Genomic DNA, 21,146 nt, shown 5'->3' on the forward strand with positions numbered 1-21,146 from the left:
TGCCAATTAGGATAGAAAAGAGGATGAGAAGGGAAGAAAAAAAAATAAAAAATCTGACGCATTGCAGGGAGAAAAAACAAGCTTCTTGATGCGCTAGCCGGCGCGTGCAATGGCAGTGTCTGTGTGAAACGCGCAAAAACTGACTCTCTCTTCTTTATTTTCTCTCTCCTACGGGTCCACAAAAAATCACCCCTTATAGGACATCTCCAAATTTTCTCTCTCCTTCCGCTCTCCTCCACATCCCCAACATAATGTTACCTCAAAAACTTAGCAAAATTCACTAATGTGGATGCTCTTAGATACACAATCCCACACAAGCTGTGCACCTATGTGGACTCTCATGTCTCAAGTTGTTGTCACCCTTCAAAAAGAACAAAGAAAATATGATGTGATGTTTCATACTTATACAGCCTTTTTGCATCACAAGTGGGATTGAATCTTCTGGTTTTTCACTAGTATGCTATTCAAGAAATACTGATTAACACAGAAATGATTTCAAGATTGAGTTTCTTACTAGGAAGACTGCAAGGGTCAAGTTTAAGCAGCCTGCATAAACAAAGAAGCAAGCCTCGATATTGAAGTGTCGCAAAAACATATAAGCTCACAGTTTTCACAGACGAAAAAGAAATAAGGATGATAGTAGGAGGAATAACAATTCTGCACCTGTAAAGATCATGCTGTAGCTCTTTATGTTTTCTCCTTTTCGGTTTATCGTGTGCAACGTGACCTCGCGAGAAGCAATAAAAGATCCTATTGTCATTGCAGAAACACATAATGTATTTGCTTTAAAGTATCAGAGGCTCAGATTTTCGCCTATTTAATCAAGAAAGCAAGCTAAACTGCCAGGCTGCTAACAACAGTTGCCTAGAGAAAAATGGAGAAAGAATTTAAGAAGAAACGCTTAGGCTCAACTTATACTCTTTCTCCATCACTCAGACCTTCTGAGTTGCCAAGCCAAGCTAATAGAATAGCCCAAAGTCTTTTTTTCCAACAATTATCATCATTGCTAAAAAAGATATCATCACAGCCTCTTTAGTATTGCAAGTTTCTTTCTCCCCTTTACAGTGGCAAACGAAAGACTAGTGAAGGAGATGCAAGTATTTTCTACCACAAGCACACAAATGGGGTGGGGGGGGGGGGGGGGGGGGGGGGGGGAGTATTTAGTTCAAATGAGTGTATGTATATAAGTGAAGAATGAAAATATGTTGCGTCTCGGCTAAACATCTGTGTACATAAATTCACACTTACAAGGGTGGTTTTGCCAAACAAGATAAAATTGACTGATAGGCTAACTATTTAACCAAATAAGGCCAGAATCTATTTGCTTTAGGGTGCGTTTGAAAACCCGAAAAATGTTTTCAGAGTTTTCAGTGTTTGGCAAGGGGGGAATGAGATCAATGGAAAATGATGCATTAGTCAAAGGAAAATAGGTATATTCTGGGGGAAATAACTTCCCCTTTTTTTCTTGGGGAAAGTCATTTTCCAAGGGATGCACATGCAAAAATTTTCGGGCCTAATTTTTTGCGGGCTCTTGCGAGTCGGCCCACCAAACCCGCAAGCTAGGGTTCATGCAACCAAAGTCCGCATATATATATATATCATCTACTATTTCTACAGTGTATATATATATATATATATATATATATATATATATATATATATATATATATATATATATATATATATATATATATATATATATATATATATATATATATAAAATGAGTGCTATTCACAAAAGGATTTTATCAAAAGTATCAGATAATTAAAATTTTGGAGTACTCAATTTTTTTCATTTTCTGAAAAATGAACCAAACACACAAAGACAGTTTTCTGTTGAAAGGAAAATGTTTTATGGAAAATGACTCATTTTCCAGAAAACATTTTCAAAGTCATTTTCTTGGTTTCCAAATGGAGCCTTAAAAGTAGCAGGAGGCTCAGATTTTCGCCTATTTAATCAAGAAAAGGAGCTAAACTGCCATGCTGCTAACAACAGTTGCCTAGAGAAAAATGGAGAAAGAATTTAAGAAGAAACGGTTAGGCTCAACTTATAATCTTCCTCCATCACCCAGACCTTCTGAGTTGCCAAGCCAAGCTAATGGAATAGCTCAAAGTCTTTTCAAAACAATTATTATTACTAAAAAAGGTATCATCACAGCCTCCTCAGTATTGCAAGTTTCTTTCTCCCCTTTTCAGTGGCAAACAAATTAAGACTAGTGAAGGAGATGCAAATATTTTCTACCGGAAGGGGGCGTTTAGTTCAAATCAGTATATGTATATAATTGAAGAACGAGGATGTTTTTTTTTTTTTTTTTTTTTTTGTCTCAGCTAAAGTTCAAGCTGATAGCTAGACAACATGTTTATAGTTAATGTTATATGCTCATTATATATTTGTGTGTATAATTCACCAAAAAGGGCTGTTTCGCAATTTGCTATTTGTGATGAAATCAGTGGCTATGTTTTAGAGAGGGGCAACCACCCTTAAGAACTCCCATGCCTCTCTGAACTTGAGCCTCATTCTCACAACAGAGATTTCACAAGATGCCAAACAAATTGATAAGTACCCCAGACCATGCATGGGCCCATGGCCATCAAGAAATCTCAGCAGCACATCTCCAAAACAGCACTTAACACAACTAATCAATGATTTGCTAAGCAAGTCATATATATATATATATATATATATATATATATATATATATATATATATATATATATATATAGAAAGAGAGAGAGAGAGAGAGAGAGAGAGAGTAATAAGTACATGGGGTAACCCAGCGAATTGAAATCTCTATTCTTTTAAGATACCACGAGGACATGGCTACTTACCATTGAAATCTCCATTCTTTTCAGCTGAAAATCCAACCAAAACAGACAACAGAACAGGTTTTATAAACCACAAGGTCCCAGTTCGATTCACGGAATCATCAGCAGAACCTACTGCAGTTGCGAGGCTCAGATTCAAGCTTCAAAATATCATCACAGCCTTGTTGAAGTAAACACAGCCTTAGGGCCTTAAGGGGTGTATTCCATCAAGATCTTCATAGTCTTCCACCAATACTGCCCGGATCTGAACCACAGAACCTGACCACGCAACCATGGCTGCAAAATCCGCCAAACTGCAGGTCATCTCTGTCGCTGATTTGATTCAGACTGGGCTTAAGATAGACCAAATCATCAATGATCATACGCGAGGCTCAGATTTGCTGCTGGGCAGAGGGTTATTCCTACACCGCCATGGCTGCAAACAAGCCGGGTAGAGTGTTTGCCCCGCCAAGATACGGGTCAGATCAACCCATGCCCAAAAATATTCGCTGAGAAAGAAAGAGTACATCATCATCACAGCCTCATGAATCAGGATTACCAAAAGAAAATGGATATTATAATTGTTTTTTCAGGGGAAATTGAGGAAATGATAAAGACCGGAAAGAATGGAAGCGTCAGCTTCAAAACCACAAAATCTGAGGGCTAAACCCTGATATTTGGAGGGGGTATGTACAATGTAGTATTTTCCATTTCAATTCCATGAAAGGGGGCTGTTGAATTCTTTTGGAGATGAAATCAATGGCGTAGCAGAGATGGTCAACCGCCCTCCAAAAAACCCTTCATCTCTCTGCATGCCTCATTCTCACAACAGAGATTTCACAAGCTTGCCAAACAAATTGATAAGCAACCCACACCATTGGTACATGGCCATCAAGAAACCTCAGTTGCATATCTCCACACTAAACAAGTCATATATATATGCATGTAAATTTCAAGTTCGACTCTTAAAGAGAAGAGACCAATTATCAGCTATGATCAGCCTAGGTTGGTTTGCATCAATACGAGCCCGGAGGCAAAACAAAGTATATTAATATACACATTTTCCTCCCGAATCACAAAAGAGGACTACTGATTTATGGTAATGAAAACACACAGGAGACCATGAGGACATAGCTACTTACCACTGAATCTCCCTTCTTTTCAGCTGAAAATCCAACCAAAAAAGACATCAGAACAGGTTTTATAAACCATGAGACCCGGGTTCGATTCATGCAATCATCACCATAGCTACTGCAACTGTGAGGCTCAGATTTGAACTTCAAAACATCATCACAGCCTTGTTGAACTAATCGCAGCCCTAGGGGGTGTATTCCATCAAAACTTCCACCAATACTGCCCAGATCTGAACCACGCAACCATGGCAGCAAAATCCGCCAAGCTACGGGTCATCTCTGTCGCCGATTCGATTCCGACTGGGCTTACGATGATCGAGGCTCAGATTTGGTGCCGGGCAAAGGGTTATTCCTACACAGCCATGGCTGCAAAGAAGCCGGGTAGCCTGTTTGCCCCGCCAAGATACGGGTCGGATAGCCCTTGCCCGATAAATCCGCTCAGAGAGAAAGAGAACAGTATCATCACAGCCTCATGAATCCAGGATTACCAAAAAAGAAAAGGATATTATTATTGCTGCTGTTTCAGGGAAAATTGAAGAAATTGTAAAGAAGCTCAGAAAGAAAGAGACCGTCAGCTTCAGAACCACGAAATCTGAGGGCTAAACCCTGAGATTTGGGGGGTATGTTTAATGTTTCCATACTTCAATTCCATGAAAAGGGGCTGTTGAATTGTTTTGGAGATGAAATCAATGGCGTAGCAGAGAGGGTCAACCACCCTCCAAGAAACCCTTATCTCTCTGCATGCCTCATTCATGTGTGTTGGATGTGGATGTGAACCAAAGTACCAAACAGACAATGAAAAAAGTTCAACCTTTTGGAAGAAGAGTCAGAAGACAATGGAAAGAGTTCTACTACAGCGTAAACCCTCGGAACTCATGAACTTGTGTTCCTTTTGGTACTTACTACTTATACTAGTTTTACTCGTCAAGACAATATCATGTCCGAGCAAAAACTATCTCAGTCGTTACTGGATCAATGACTCCTAGGTCCCAAGTGTTACCTAATTTTTCTCGTCAAGACAACATCATCTCTGAGTAAATACTATCTCAGTCGGTACTCAATCAATGATTGTAATACTCCAGTCGAAAATCAGAATATTTGGTTGTCTTCTCTAAAAACGTAAGAGATCATAGTAGTCCAATTTGATTAAGAGATTTTTGTAATTACTTGCAATGTTCCAGTCTCAGGGCTATCTTATGTGGTCCCCATGAAGGTGTTGATAATGGTTTCAGAGTCGAGTTCCACATCCACCGCAGTAAGACTCAATTCTCGCACTAGTGACAAACTCTCACGAAATCTCCAAAGCTCTGCAACAAAGCTTGTAATTTTGCCAATTTTCGCAATTAAGTCATGAATCCAATTCCCTTCATCATGATAATCCCGCCAACATTCCCTCTTTTCGATAAATTAAATATGAAGCTTAAAGGTCATAAAGATGATTGCAAATTGTTTGCTGGTTGTAAGTGGATGAACAAGTTTTTTTTTTGAATGCGTGGATGAACAAGCTTGTAGCAGTGTTCATTTGTAATGGTCCCGACAGACCACCACAACAATTTACCATACTCATCCTACAAACAACAATAAACAACATAATGATCGAGAGATTGGTCCTCACATTACAACACAAATACAAATTATATTATGCTTTATGCATATATAAATCACACGGCAAACCCTAGATATGCTTTATTGGCATTCTACTCCACAAAAAACACTCGACCCAAACAACACAATGTAATTCACTATAAACTTCATACAATTTTAACTCTTAAAAAAAAACTATTTCTTACTTAATTGTAGCGTAAATGGGATAGAACCCATTCCAATCGCATATGAGTTACGCACTACAGTAGGCAAAGTCAAGGAGAGTTGATGCCCACACTTCGGTTTTCTATGCTTTCTTCCCTCTTCTCTGCTTCACACTTCGTTCTTCGTTGGTTGAGATTTTAAGAAATTAGGGTTGCAATTTCATCAAATTAGAAATTAAGTGAAGTCTACTGAGAAAACACATTCCACCGTTTCCCCCCTTTTTTTACAAATATAAATTGACCACCGCCTAATATTATTTAATAAACAACGAATTGTGTTTTTCCGGTCAAATTTCACCGGTGATTTGGCCGGAAAGACAAAATCTGTCAAGAAAAACATAGTTAAAGGACTAAATTGTTAGTTTTAAAAGTCATAAACTGAAATTAACACACCCTTAATAGTCATAGGACCAAAACTGTAATTTTCTCTTGTAAAATATTTTAAAACTTTTTATAATAATAATAATAATATTTTTTTTTTGGATCAGAAAGGAGGGGGAAACCCAACGCAGCTAAGAGCAGCAGCTCATTGTCTACATACACGTCTGGTCGATGCAGCTCCTACCCTATCGAGGGCAAGCAACTCCTCCGTTTCCAGAGGAGGTGTTTCAAGAAGTATATGGTCCTCCTGCTGAGAAAAAGCCATGTCCGCTAATTTATCCGCCAGGCGATTTTGTTCTCTGTAAATGTGAACAAAGCGCAGATCTGGAAAATCTTCTGCTTCCCTAATGCAAAGCCTCGTGATATTGTTTAAAAGATGTCCATCGCCGTCGCCCTGCCGCAAGGCCTCTACCAAAGGTTTCGAATCACACTCGAGAACAAGGAGCCGTACACCATAATCTTTGACCATCCGCAAGCCCTGCAGAACACCCCAAGCTTCCGCTACGTCTGTCGTACACCTGCCAATTTTGTAGCCAAAACCTCCGAGCCAGGTCCCGTTGCTATCCCTGAGGACACCCCCACAAGTCGCTTGGCCATCATTCCTTCTGCTGCCATCCACGTTTAATTTCAAGCTACCCTCCACCGGTCTCGTCCAAGCCAAACTAGCCTCGATGTCCCGATTGTACCTTTGTAACGGCCGGCTTTTGTCTAGGAAAGCGCTCGCAATTTCCCCATCGCAACGTCGCAGCCAGTCCAGCTTGTGATCCAAAGGCACGTTAGTGCCATTAAAAGTTCCCTCATTCCGCCACCTCCACAGCCACCACATTCTAGTCGCAAACCGCTCAGGCCAACCCTCCACAAATCCGTCCTTCATATTACCGTGCAGATTTGTTTTGAGCCAGGCTTCCCAGTCGAGGTTTTGCAATCTCTCCGTCGCGTGCCTGTGTAGGGCATGCTCCCAAATATGCGACGCCGCAACACACCTACGGAACAGATGGTCCATATCCTCCCGCTTACCTGCACAAAGAAAACACATTTCATTAGAAGTCAGGTGTCTCCTTGTGCGCTCATAATTCGTCATGATTTTCTGGTGTTTAGCAAGCCAGAGAAACATCGAGATTTTGGCCGGCACTTTCAGCTTCCAAATCAGAGTCCAGTCCTTGTCCACCTCCCTCGCTATGGGCGCAATCGCCAGGCTATATGCTGATCTCACTGTAAACCGTCCTTGTGTGTCCGGGCCCCAGCCCCACTCATCCTCGACGTTTGGCTCTGCTAGGCAAAACCCGGCGAGGCGCTCTAGATCGTCACTTGGAAGGTGTTGTCGCAATACCTCCCATTTCCATCCTCTGGCTCGATCCCAATATTCATCCACCTTTGCGTAGAACTCGGAGAGCCCCAAAGATCCACTCAGCTTCTCGTACAGCGGTTTTGGGGTAAGCCATGCATCCAGCCAAAAACGAGTCGTCCTCCCATTCCGAACCACACGCATGAGTCCGGATTCCAGAATACCTGTAGCAGCCACAATTCCTTTCCAAGCATTTGAAGTGCTTCGTCTACCTGACCCAAATCGGATCAAGCTGGTTCTTGCTTGTACTTACTAGTTAAAGTTCGTGTCCACAAAGCGTCTGGTTCTGTTTTAATCCTCCAACACAGCTTCGTCATGCACGCATTGTTCATGGCATGCATGTTTCTTAAACCCAGTCCTCCACGTGCCTTCTCTGTAGTGAACACCTCCCAATTTACCAGGCTCATTTTTTTCTCCCATGTTTGGTCGTTTTGCCCCCAAATGAAACGCCTAGTCCGTTTCTCAATCTCATTGCAGATGCCCTTAGGAAGATAGGCCGTTTGCATTGTATATATTGGAATGGCATTAAGAACTGATTTTGCCAAGGTGACTCTCCCCGCTAAGGATAGAGTTTTGGCTTTCCATCCCTCTAGACGGGCCGAAATCCTATCCAAAAGCCCCGAATAGGTATTGCACATAACCCTTCCATGCAGAGATGGTACGCCCAAATATCTCCCCAAATCCTTCGTCTCCGCAATGTTCAATTTCGTGGCCAAATCTTGCGCACGATCGGATGGAGTATTCTTCGAAAAAAATACTTGAGACTTGCTCAGACTGATTTTCTGTCCGGAGGCTTCGCAGAAGGAACGTAGGCATTCCTGTACCACCTCCACTTGCTCGCAAGACGCCTCGGTAAAAAGCACCATATCATCTGCAAAACAAAGGTGAGATAAAATAGGCCCGGATAGGGCAGCTTGATGCCTTTCCAAGCCCTATCTTCCACCTTTGCCACAATAAGTTGGCTCAACCGTTCCATGCATAAGACAAAGATGGCTGGGGACATGGCGTCACCTTGGCGGATTCCCCGCTTTGGTCTGAACTGCTCCAGCCTCTCGCCATTCCAAATAATCGACAACCTGGAAGAAGAAATACAAGTCATTATAATATTTATCCAAAAATCCTCAAAACCTACTTGAAACAACGTGTCCCGTATAAAAGCCCAGGAGAGCCGATCATAGGCTTTCTCCAGGTCCAACTTGATCGCCATGTAGTTTGTTTTCCCCCGCGACTCACGCATTGTGTGCATCACCTCTTGGTATACAATAACATTGTCCGATATTTGCCGTCCCGGGACAAAGGAGCTTTGATACGGCCCCACAACTTTGGGTAGAACTTGCTTTAACCTGTTCGTGATTGTCTTTGTCAGAATTTTATAGCTCACGTTGCATAGGCTGATCGGCCTGAATTGCTTAATCGATTCCGGGGCCAGAACCTTCGGGATCAGGGCGACTAGGGTATCGTTAATCCCTTCCGGAAGCTGACCAGTCTGAATCGCGTCCTTGACCAACTGAAAAATGCTGTCCCCCGTAATGTCCCACATATGTTGATAAAACCCTGCTGGGATGCCGTCCGGGCCCGGCGCCTTAAACGGTTTCATGTCAAAGACCGCCGCTTGAACTTCCTCCTTGGTCACTGCCCTGTTAAACACCCTCCAGTCTATGCTACGAATGTGGGGAAAATTTGCGCCTAAATTCAGATCCAACACCCCCTCTTCAGACCCAGCAAACAAATTGTAGTAAAACGACCTAACATGGTCCCGCAACTCGTCACCGTCCTGCATCCACCTCCCAGTGTCGTCCTTAAGCCCCAGGGCCTTCGTTCACGACTTCTTCACCGTGGCGACCGCGTGGTAAAACTTGGTATTTCTGTCTCCTGATCTGATCCAATCTGCTCTGGATTGCTGGAACCACAGCAGTTCCTCCTGATAAAGCGTGTCCTCCAACTGAGATTGTAGCCTTTTCTCTAGTCTATAAAGACCCCTATGGGCCCCACGTGTTGTGGCCCTTTGAATGCCACCTAACCTGGCCAAGAGGTTGCGTTTGCGTATGTGGACATTGCCAAACTCTTCTTTATTCCAGTTCGTCAAGCCTTCCGTGACCCGTTGGATATTATCCGCCAGGCTAGTGTCGGAATTCCACGTCCTGCTTACCACCTCAGGCAGATCACAATGTGTGGTCCATGCTGCCTGAAAAAGAAAAGGACTAACATTATTAGGGCGTTGCCGTCCTTGCAGACGAATTAAAAGCGGCGCGTGGTCCGAGGCTACACGTGGCAAGTGCTCCACCATTGCGTCGGGAAAGCAGCCTCGCCAGTCAAAGTTGCACAAAGCCCGGTCCAGTCTAGCCCCTTTCAAGGAATCCGTGGACCCGTCTTTAACCCAAGTTAAACGTGAACCTGCAAAGCCCATATCAATAAGGCCCTCGTCTTGAATCCAATTAACAAAATCTGAGCTCCGCTGGGCCGAGAAGGAAACATAATTCATCGTTTCCTCCCTCGAGGTTACTGAATTGAAATCCCCAGCCACCATCCACGGGCCCTGCGGGCCTCGTTTTGACTGGGACAAATCTCTCCACAGCCTTCGTCTCAGGTGGTGGGCCGGGCTCCCATACACTGGCGCAAACATCCAGGGCGGTTTCCCGCTTTGCCTAACCTGAAATAGAATAAACTGGGGGTGAGTAAACAGGATGTCTAGGTGCACCGGTTCCTTCCAGAGGACCCAAATGCCCCCACTGAAGCCCACCGCCTCCACGCGGACCCAATCCGAAAACCCGAGATTGGAACAAATCTTGTTCGCCTGAATCCCCGAGACTTTTGGTTCAAAGAGTCCCAAGATAGTCGGCTTGTAAACCTGCAGCATGAGATTAAGGGCACGGTGGATCGCCCGTCCACTCGCCCCTTGACAATTCCATAGCATAAGATCCATAAAAGATTAAAAAAATAAGGAAACAAACAAGCTTAAAACAAAAAGCAGACCACACCAGAAAAACCAAAAAAACGAAAAGCCTTACTCAACGGCCATTGCCGGCCAGCTCCCCCTCAAGAGATGCTCGAATCTCCCCTAACTCCATCAGCGCGTCACCTTCGTTGTCGAACCGTTCTGGGGGGTCCGTATGGTGCTCCTTTGTGTGCTGCCAGACCGGTGACGGGAGGTCACCCATCTCGCTTCCGGCCAGAACTCGTGATGAGTGTATAACAAGACCCCCCTGCTTTCCACGAACGACAGTGTGTTCATCTTCTTCCGCCGGTCTTCTATAGCCCCCTTCGACCCCTCGGCGAGACGCCACTGCCCCTTCCCCAATTCGTACCGGAGATCTGTTCAAAGAAATTGGTTCGTTTTGTATTTGTTTCTCCACCGCTATAACATTTGGGCGCCTTGTGTTCGTGATCCCAGCTCCCTCGGCACGTTTTGCTCTTGGCGATACTGCCCCACCATGCGTTTGCACAGTCTCGCGGTCCGTTCCACCATTCCCAGCCACCGCCTCCACCTCTTAGACTTCCTCATCATCCTCACCGTCTGCCAATGGCGCAAACCTGGACGCCGGAACTTGAGCATTTCTCCCCTCTGTAGATCCCAGCTTACGCTCTTGGGACACACGGGTTGGCTATCTGTTTGCCTCCAGGTCTGCCCTTCCTCCCTGGCGCTATCATCCATTGTCCAAATGGCTCGGCACCAACAGCGATCCCGCGTGGCATTTCAGGGACCTTAGCCGCCACCTCGTTCTGCTGTGCTTGGTCTTGGGAGGCCTCAGGCCTCACTTTCTTTGGACATGCATCAGGGGAGTGCCCGTAAATTCCACAAGAAAAACATATCAGATGTATACCTTCGTAGGCCACCGAACGCACTCGATCCTTGTATTTAAACTTGGATATCAATGGCTTTGAAATGTCGACCTCTACACATATGCGCGCGAACATCCCTCGTGACACCAGACTTGTGGCCTGATCAACGCGTATTGTCCTCCCTACCTTGTTCCCAAGCTTCCTGAGAAAGATCAAGTTATAGTACTCAGCAGGTAAACAAGGGATTCTTACCCAAACTAGCACCTTCTCTGTAACATCCGAGAAGGGATCGAAGTCCGGCACCCATGGTTTGACTAGCAAGTAATGATCCATGACCATCCAAGGGCCCTCGAACATGGCATGCTCCAGATCTTCAACCGCGCCAAACCTGACGATGAAGTATCCATTATCGATCGCAATTAGATCCATCTTCCCCTTTGGTTTCCACATGGAATTGAGCCGGCGTAGAAGATATGCGTAACCGATCGACCTTCCCATTACTTTGACGATGATCGCCTTCCGCCATGGTGCCCTGATCTGCTCTATCTCCGCTCTTGACAGTCGGATCGTAGGACAAAGTGGATCTTCATCCTCTTCATCTGAGATGTCGTCCTGGTCATCATCATCACTGGACTCGTCGCACCACTCTTCCTGGCTCACATGCATGTCCGCTTGGCCCTTTACTGTCTGCGCATATGTCCGTCTCGCCGTCTCCGAAACCTGCGGAACAAAGGTGTTCGAAATATGAATCGGTTCTCCAGAATCTTGCGTTACCTGCATGGCCATCGGCATCACAAAAGCCCTCAGCTACTCCATCGGAGTCTCAGGGACAGCAGCACCATCCGTAGTAAAATCCGTCGTAAGGTCTGGATGTAAGCCTGATACACTGCCATCGATCATCTTAGCCTTCTTCGTGCTACGTCGGAGCAAATCGTCGTCCTCTTCTGACCGTTGGCCAGAGAGCATCTCAACGTTCAAATCCATTCTAATTCACACCAATAATAATAATAATATAATAACTATAAACATTTTGTTTTTATTATATATATTTTAAAAATATGATCAAATGTCAGCATTTTAGACATTTTCACTCGACTTAATTTTGTAAGTAAAAAATTAAAATTAAAATTTTCAACATTAAAAGTTGAAGATTACCCGTCTAAAAAAAAAAAGGTTTGAAGATTACCTTGAAATACCATTATACAGCTTATGAATGGTGAGTAGCAAAATTAACTCTCCTCTTCAGAGTAAAATTACAAAGATTTTTGAATAACAAAAGATCTCTTATTTGGTTTTCTAACATATTTTCATAACCTAATTAGTTATAGATATTTTACAACAAGAACAACAACAAAACACTCAGAGATGTAATGGAATCACAAGTTGACACTAAAAGATGCCTATCTGCAATACAACACCAAATTGTAATGGCACATCAACCAAGTTGTCATTCTTGTTAGGCACTCTTGTCACGATGGTGTCACAATGCAGGAGTGTGAAGTGAGCAGGGCGACAATGTTGTCTATCCCGTTTGTTTCCAGTAAAACTGCAAAGGGGTGGCTTAAAAATTCCTGCAAAAACACTGAAGCGCAGAAATGGATCAAAGCAACACTAACATGGCAGCCATCCATTAAGGAGTCACAGTTTTTTTAGACAAAAGAAAAGGTTAAAAGATGGTAATAATAGTTTGGTACCTGTTAGTGAACAAGCATTTAAGGTATGTTCCGCCGCTGCTCTTTATGCACTTTCTAAATGAGTTTGAGTTATGAGTTTTGACAAATAAGAAATGATCATCATGAAACAGACAACGAAGTGCTTAGATTGGAACCAGCATATATGCATGCGTACGTCTAAAAAACGTAGCTTAAAGATGTCATGCCAACTATTTAATTTGCAGGGAAAATTGGAAAAGGAACTTAATAATCAAAATAAGGCTCAGATTTATTGTTCTGACATGCATAGTAGAGAAGACCACCGTGGCTGCCAACCCAGTTACACCAGTGAGATATCTGTCAGGCCTTCCAGACAGCTCCACCAGCAGGGTGGTTTTCCATGCTAGATGAACTTCTAAAATAAGTTGCAGAAACAGATGGCAATGATGATATCAATAAGAGTGAGGATGAGGATGGAGAAGCTAAGTTGGATCTCAACCCTGCGTCTAACCCAAAGCTTAAACCACATACACAGAGATGGGCAACCAATCCACAGAATTCCCAAATCCCCTACAGCCTTAGTCATCCGTATCAAAGTGGAGAAAATTGAAAACAGTGAATCTCTATAGATATTTGATACCTCCATATACATATAGAGACAGTTAATTAGATTCTTCCCTAGGATCTTGAAGCCAAGTGTAGAGGATGTGGAGAGTCAGTAACATTGTACATGAGAATTTAACAAAGTGGGGAGGCCTTAGATAAAGAACCAGGATTCAGGTTTGTCTCTTTTTCCTTTTCTTTGGAAAAAAAGGGTCAATGGCATTACCTTCAATTGGAAACAGACAATTAGATGTTAAAAGAGATCAACAAGTATTATTCACAACCATCAAATTTTCCCTTGCAAAAGTGCTATCCAACATGTCTGACTGAATTGTCCCTATGCAAAAAACATTCAAAAAACCAAAACTTTGGCTTTGCACATACAACAATGTTTGCTTACAGTTAAATCACAGACACACCGTATTAATGGTGCTATATACTATCACACACACACATTTACATATATATTAGTTCAACACATTAATGAAGAGTAAGGATGGAGGCTCAGATCTTTTACATGATTGGGCAAAAGTAGAGTAACACCGCCATGGCTGCAAACATCAATTTTGTGCATGTTTACCCTGCCAAGATACAGGTTTTGTTATCTCCATGCCCATGAAACTCTAAGAAAGGTTTTACCACCATCATAGCCTACCAAGATTAACAGTGACATTAAGAGTATCTCAATGAGCAAAAAGCAATGTACGTTGTGTAATAATAACAATAACAACAAAAATAGTGGGTGGATTGCAAATATGATACAGTAATATGAAAGTGAGAGAGTATTCAGTATTGCAGGGATAAACATAGCATAATAGTGCGTTGTAATAATAATTCAGTAGTAGATTCCAAAGGGTTGTTGATTTTGAAGAAAATTGGGGAAATCATTGGCATACAGATGGGCAACCACCCCAAGAACATCCCATCCCTATGCAGCCTTGTTTCCTTCCTGAGTTGAAACACTGCTTTCTGGTCAACCCATACACAATTTTATCATTATCAAAATAAGGCTCAGATGTGTATTTAGATAGGCATAGTAGAGAAGACAACCACCATGGCTGCCAACCCAGTTGCACCAGTGACATGTCACTCTTGCCTCCAAGGTCACCCTGCCATGAATGCATTGGTTTTTCTATGCCCAATAAACTCTAGAGCTTCATCTTCACAGCCCCTTGATGCCCATCCATGAAAAATCAGAAAATGAGAACAAGGATAATCATGAAGAAGAAGATAAATAAGGGGAAGCTGGGCTGGATATCAACCCTAAACCCAAATATGTATACAGGACACATTGGCCTGTATTCATATTCAACAAAAGAACAATTATGTAAGGGTTGTTAAATGCTGAAATACAGACATACAGAGATGGGCAACCACCCATAAAAAAGCCCCAAAACCTCCTGCACCATCATTCATTTCTGAGGTGAGAAAACTGAAAAGGAATTAAATCTCATGACAGAGATTTGATGCAAAGTGTACAAAAGTTCCAAGCCAAATATAAAAGGTTTGGCCAAAATTGTCAAAAATGAATAAATGTTTGCATTTTTTTTCAACAGCATATTCTGGAATGAAGAGTAAGAATGGAGGCTCAGATCTTCTATATATGAATGGGCAAGAGGAGAGAGACACCGCCATGGCTGCAAACCTCAGATTCATCCGGATTTGCCCTGCCAAGATATGGATCACATTGCCTCTAAGCCCATGTAACTATAAATAGCTCTTACTACCATCATCACAGCCTATTGGTGGGAAAGAAACAACGCCTCTCTAATAGAAGCGTCAATTGCAAATCAATTGTTATACCATGGACCATAAAGGACAACAAATTTATCATTATACCATGGACTAGAAAGCACAGCACATATATACTAGTACTACTCCGTACTGCATTTCAAAAGGGTAATTGATTTTGACGATTAGGGGAAATCATTGCAATGCAGGGAGGAGAAATCACCCTTAGAAACTTCGCATCCCCCTGCAACCTCTCAGCAGATTAGAGCATGTGGCGTTTTGGGCATTGTGCGCCCTGGTGCACGATATAACGATTGACTTTTACGTTGTCGATGGCCCAAAATCCCTCCTCGCCCACAACCGGCCTAAAGGAAAGTACTTTCCCCCTAGGGGTGTGACAATCATGGTCGGGATAGCGAACCAAATTGGATCTGGTCTTTCCTTCATTTAGACAATAGATCCAATTTTATTATCAAAATGAGTCTCAGATCTGTCATTTAGACAAGCATGGTAGAGAAGACAACCCCCATGGCTGCGATCCAGATCGCACATGAGATATATCTCTGGATCACAAATCGCCACGCCATAGAGGGATCGGCTTCCCTCCATGGTTAATCAGATGGTTAAGTCCCATGAATTTCGTGGTGGCTGTGGCTGTAGCGGTGGCGGTGGCGCCGAATGAAAAAGAGGGCGAGAAGGATGAAGATGAATGAGAAGCTACCGATTGCTCGGATCTCAGCAGCCAATACGCTGGGGTAATCCAAGATTCCGTGAACCAAACACCCCTTAAGAATGTGGGAGTGAATTGTAGGGACAAAGATAGCTTAAGCTATAAACAGCGTTACCAAACAGAGCCATAGATAGATACATACATACATACATACATAAGGGTTGTTTACATTGTGGAAAATCATCGGTTTACAGAGACAGGCAACCACCCTTAGAAATCCCCATGGCTCTCTGCAACCTCAGCCTCCTCAGTATTGCAAGTTTCTTTCTCCCCTTTTCAGTGGCAAACAAATTAAGACTAGTGAAGGAGATGCAAATATTTTCTACCGGAAGCACACAAATAAGGGGGCGTTTAGTTCAAATCAGTATATGTATATAATTGAAGAAGGAAGATGTTTTTTTTGTCTCAGCTAAAGTTCAAGCTGATAGCTAGACAACATGTTTATAGTTTATATTATATGCTCATTATATATTTGTGTGTATAATTCACCAAAAAGGGGTGTTTCGCAATTTGCTGATTGTGATGAAATCAGTGGCTATGTTTCAGAGAGGGGCAACCACCCTTAAGAACTCCCATGCCTCTCTGAATTTGAGCCTCATTCTCACAACAGAGATTTCACAAGATGCCAAACAAATTGATAAGCACCCCACACCATGGGCCCATGGCCATAAAAAAATCTCAGCTACTCAATGATTTGCTAAGCAAGTCATATATATAAGTTGCAGACGAATGCGGAACGATGGTGCCAATGGTGCCTACGTTGCGAACAAACCAAGAACAGCCCAGCCTTATATATGACTATACGAGTATACGTGGGGTATCCCAGCCAATTGAAATCTCTATTCTTTTCAAGAGACCATGAAGACATGGCTACTTACCACTGAAATCTCCATTCTTTTCAGCTGAAAATCCAACCAAAAAAGACATCAGAACAGGTTTTATAAACCATGAGACCCAGGTTCGATTCATGCAATCATCAGCATAGCTACTGCAGCTGTGACGCTCAGATTTGAACTTGAAAACATCATCACAGCCTTGTTGAACTAATCGCAGCCCTAGGGGGGTGTATTCCATCAAAACTTCCACCAATACTGCCCAGATCTGAACCACGCAACCATGGCAGCAAAATCCGCCAAGCTACGGGTCTTCTCTGTCGCCGATTCGATTCCGACTGGGCTTACGATGATCAAGGCTCAGATTTGGTGCCGGGCAAAGGGTTATTCCTACACAGCCATGGCTGCAAAGAAGCCGGGTAGCCTGTTCGCCCCGCCAAGATACGGGTCGGATAGCCCTTGCCCGATAAATCCGCTCAGAGAGAAAGAGAACAGTATCATCACAGCCTCATGAATCCAGGATTACCAAAGAAAGAAAGAAAGAGGATATTATTATTGTTGTTTCAGGGAAAATTGATGAAATTGTAAAGAAGCTCAGAAAGAATGAGAGCGTCAGCTTCAGAACCACGAAATCTGAGGGCTAAACCCTGAGATTTGGGGGTTATGTTAATGTTGCATTATCCATACTTCAATTCCATGAAAGAGGGCTGTTGAATTGTTTTGGAGATGAAATCAATGGCGTAACAGAGAGGGTCAACCACCCTCCAAGAAACCCTAATCTCTCTGCATGCCTCATTCATGTGTGTTGGATGTGGATGTGAACCGAAGTACCAACACAAACAATGGAAAAAGTTGAACCTTTTGGGAGAAGACAATGGAAAGAGTTCTACTACAGCGTAAATCTTCGGAACTCAAGAACTTGTGTTCCATTTGGTACTTATTTGTCTTATACTCCGTACTAGTTTTTTTTTTTTTTGGCTAGGTCCTATGTGTTAAAATTTTATCACTATGACTAAGTGAGTTGTCTATGCAAGCTTATTTAATTCTTTTCATCAGCATTTTGGTTGTTTTTTTTAAAGACATAAGAGATCACAGTAGTTCAATTTGATTAAGAGATTTCTGCAATCAGTTAGCAAGGTTCTAGTCTGAGGTCTATCTTATGTGATTCCCATGAAGGTGTTGATAAACGCCTTCAGAGTCAAGTTTCACATCCACTGCACTGAGCCACATATCTCGCACTAGTGACAAACCCTTACGAAGCCCCCAAAGCTTCGCAATAAAGCTTGTCGTTTTTTCAATTTTCACAATAAAGTCATGAATCCAATTCCCTTCATGGACCCTAATGATCTCGCCAACACTCCCTAGCCCCGTGACTGCTTTTCGAGCTGCATCTTTGTTCATTTTTACCTTGCTTGCGGCCGTGGGAGTCTACATAACCAAACGTTGAATACTGCGTTCCATAGCCACTCGCCTCTCTTGAAGTTGATCAACTTCCTTTGCATCTTTCTTTGCCTTTTGGATCACCTCCATTGCCAACTAATGTTTTCCATTGAAGACTATGTCATTACAAGCTTTCCACAACTGCCAGACCACGTAAATAAACAAGGATCCCCATGTCACATTGTCTTCCATTTTATTAACATTTACACAATTAGTCTCCAACCATATTGCTGGTAAAGAAAAGTCCGATGACCTAGTTATAATAAGTGAATTGTGCCAGTAAATTAAGCTCAATAAAAAATTTAAAATAAATAAATGCACAATACAATTTTTAAATAATAAATAATTAATACTAATTTAGTTGCTATAATAATAATATAAAAAAAAAAACAAAATGTTCGTTGTTGTTGTTGTTGTTGTTGTTATTATTATTATTATTATTATTATTATTATTATTATTAAAAAGTGAAAAAAAATATTTTATAATAAATAAGTTAAGAATAATAAATAGTTAATAAAATATTTTGATATTAAAGTCTGTACATAAATTAAAAAATACAAAAATAAATTATGGTAATTTTAAAAATGTCTTATCATTGTAAAATGAATAAATTAAAATGTATAAATTATCAATTAACATTATTATACCAACATAATTTTTGTTCTCAATTTGTTATAATTTTGCAACATTAACTTATATTATATTTAGTAGAAATATTTGATGAAATGAGAATTAATTATAGATTTATAATAGTAAAAAGTAGTTTACATATTATTATACAAAATAAAAATTTTATACTATCTAACTAATTTATAAGAGAACATTTAAGACATTTAAATTATGTTTCTTTTATCTATTAAACTTTTTGCATGGTGTACTATAATAATAGTTATAATCTCACAAATCCATGGAGATAAGAGATTTTGAAACTATATAATATGTATTGATGGGTATCAGCAATGGCAGATTGAAGATGGAGAGAAATTAGATTGTGAAATTAGTTGTAACGTATTGATGGAGATTGGCAATAGTGAATTATATATGGAGATTATAATATTTTGAAATGAATTGTTATGTAATAATGGAGATCGGTGCTTAAGGATTGTAGATGGAGATTTTTTTTTTAAAGGTCGTAGATGGAGATTAATTGTAGTATAATCGCACAAACACCTAGTAAGAGGTAAAAATGTCAAAATGATAGATATAGTGTTTGGTACTCAACTTAAGATTTTATAAAATTATTAATATATAATGTTATTATAAAAAATATAAAAAAAAAAAACATAAAGTTTCAAATATATATACTCCATCGTCTTGGTATATATATATATATATATATATACCAAGACGATGGAGTATATAATTTTGGTAGAGAGCTTAAAGGCAATGGGGTGCATTGATACACCATGTCCAATATGACTCCATCACTGATTTTACTTTTGCATTGTGAAGTTTAACACTATCCTTATCTATGTAATACTCTCTAACTTTAAAAAAAGTCTCATTTTCTATACATATAATTAAAAAAAAAAAATAGAATTACTACCAAATGACAGCAAAAACTACGGAATGCAAGCTTGCATTCTAGTTTTAAACAAAAATTGATTTTATTTTTCCACTTCACCTACAAAACTTTTATGGTTGAGGAGTTGAGGAGAATCTAATTCCATAATTATTATAATATAGACCACTATTATAAAATTTATGGTTCATTTTTAGATATATTATTAAAAAATGAACATTTTCGATACATTAAAAATATACATTTGTTATAAATATATTATTATGATGGGCATTATGGGCATTCAATACATAACTGTTGTAACGGTCATCATTAGTATCGTCATTATTATTTGTACATTATATATGCTTGTTGTAACATTGTATTGAGTCGGCCAGTGAAATGGAATGATGACTCTCCTTGTCTCTTGTTCTACCTCTCCTTGTCTCTTATTCTACATTTGCATATTATATTATATTGATCCGTTTCTCGGATGATGGCTACAAGCTCAATAACGGATTCTAAATCAGCTATACACAAAATTGTGTCCTAACTTAAGTTGTGCAAGAAGGATGTTTCTGCTACAAACTTGATTAAGAAAACCTTGTCTCTTTTTATGAGCAATGCTATTTAAGTAAATGGCCGATTTCCCGATTATCCTATTAAACATATAAGGATGGATTAGGCATTACGGTGAATCATCTTGTACCTTATGACCCCACCTGAAATGGTCTAGCTGAATTTTTAATTTAAATTGTTTGTTAAACCATTATTTTTCAAAAATTCAATTTGTCGGATATTTGTTGGGAAAATGCAGTATTCATGCTGCTACTTTAATTCTAAAAAATTCGACGCACTACATATCCTTATCCCCCTCTTACATCTAATACGTGGTCTCAAATCAAACATTTCTTAATTTGCGTTTCTATTATTATGAATGCAGTCCATTCTATTATATAACCACCATAATGTATCAATCTAAACCTCCATCTGTTGTCTCCAATATTTAAAGCCCCTGAGAGAGACGCAATGGATACACTGACTGCATGAAGATAAGTTCTCGGCATTAGGGGGATATATGATCAAATTGAAATGGTATGCAGAGAAAAATGATAAATTCTAATGATAATCCTGCAGATTGTACTATATCCCTCTCTACACTCTATTGAAACAATGACTTTACTTTAAGCTATGTAGAACATGAAAATTGTTATATTCAGGGGGAGACTGAGAGTACATTCACTCGAAGTAATCCCGTAAATTGGGTCAAAAGACTAATAGATCATAGATGTACTTTTTGCAACATATACATACCATGTACTCTTTTCCTCACTAGGTTTTCCTATTGGGTTTTTCTAGTATGGTTTTTAACAAGGCATGGGTATGATATATTAATGTCAATG

The 21,146-nt window shown here is 40.8% G+C and overlaps 2 protein-coding genes and 2 long non-coding RNA genes across 4 annotated transcripts in view; all 4 read right to left on the reverse strand.

The window, feature by feature from the left end:
- Positions 1 to 9,291: 9,291 nt before the first annotated feature.
- On the reverse strand, positions 9,292 to 10,395 carry LOC109178201. The gene has a single exon (XM_019327791.1). It carries the CDS (start codon positions 10,393 to 10,395, stop codon positions 9,292 to 9,294), a length of 1,104 nt encoding a protein of 367 aa, XP_019183336.1.
- A 653-nt stretch (positions 10,396 to 11,048) lies between these two features.
- LOC109178208 lies at positions 11,049 to 12,038 on the reverse strand. Its single transcript, XM_019327804.1, has one exon. The coding sequence runs from the start codon at positions 12,036 to 12,038 to the stop codon at positions 11,049 to 11,051; it is 990 nt and encodes a 329-aa protein (XP_019183349.1).
- A 1,722-nt stretch (positions 12,039 to 13,760) lies between these two features.
- Positions 13,761 to 21,146, reverse strand: part of LOC109177223 — a 28,175-nt gene continuing 20,789 nt past the window's right edge. The window contains exon 2 of the long non-coding RNA XR_002053545.1: positions 13,761 to 14,667. This is a non-coding gene — a long non-coding RNA (uncharacterized LOC109177223). The remainder of the gene's footprint in view (positions 14,668 to 21,146) is intronic.
- Positions 16,319 to 17,344, reverse strand: LOC109177239. The gene is made up of 2 exons (XR_002053551.1): positions 16,847 to 17,344; positions 16,319 to 16,650 (listed from the first exon to the last, which is right to left on the reverse strand). It is a non-coding gene; the product is annotated as an uncharacterized LOC109177239 (long non-coding RNA).

The sequence above is a fragment of the Ipomoea nil genome, unplaced genomic scaffold (assembly GCF_001879475.1).
Source record: "Ipomoea nil cultivar Tokyo-kokei standard unplaced genomic scaffold, Asagao_1.1 scaffold0176, whole genome shotgun sequence".
Lineage (NCBI taxonomy): Eukaryota > Viridiplantae > Streptophyta > Magnoliopsida > Solanales > Convolvulaceae > Ipomoea > Ipomoea nil.

What these genes read in the sequence shown, in the direction of transcription:
- LOC109178208 (XM_019327804.1), bottom strand. Translation starts at nt 12,038, where the DNA reads ATGGCCATGCAGGTAACGCAAGATTCTGGAGAACCGATTCATATTTCG.
- LOC109178201 (XM_019327791.1), bottom strand. Translation starts at nt 10,395, where the DNA reads ATGGATCTTATGCTATGGAATTGTCAAGGGGCGAGTGGACGGGCGATC.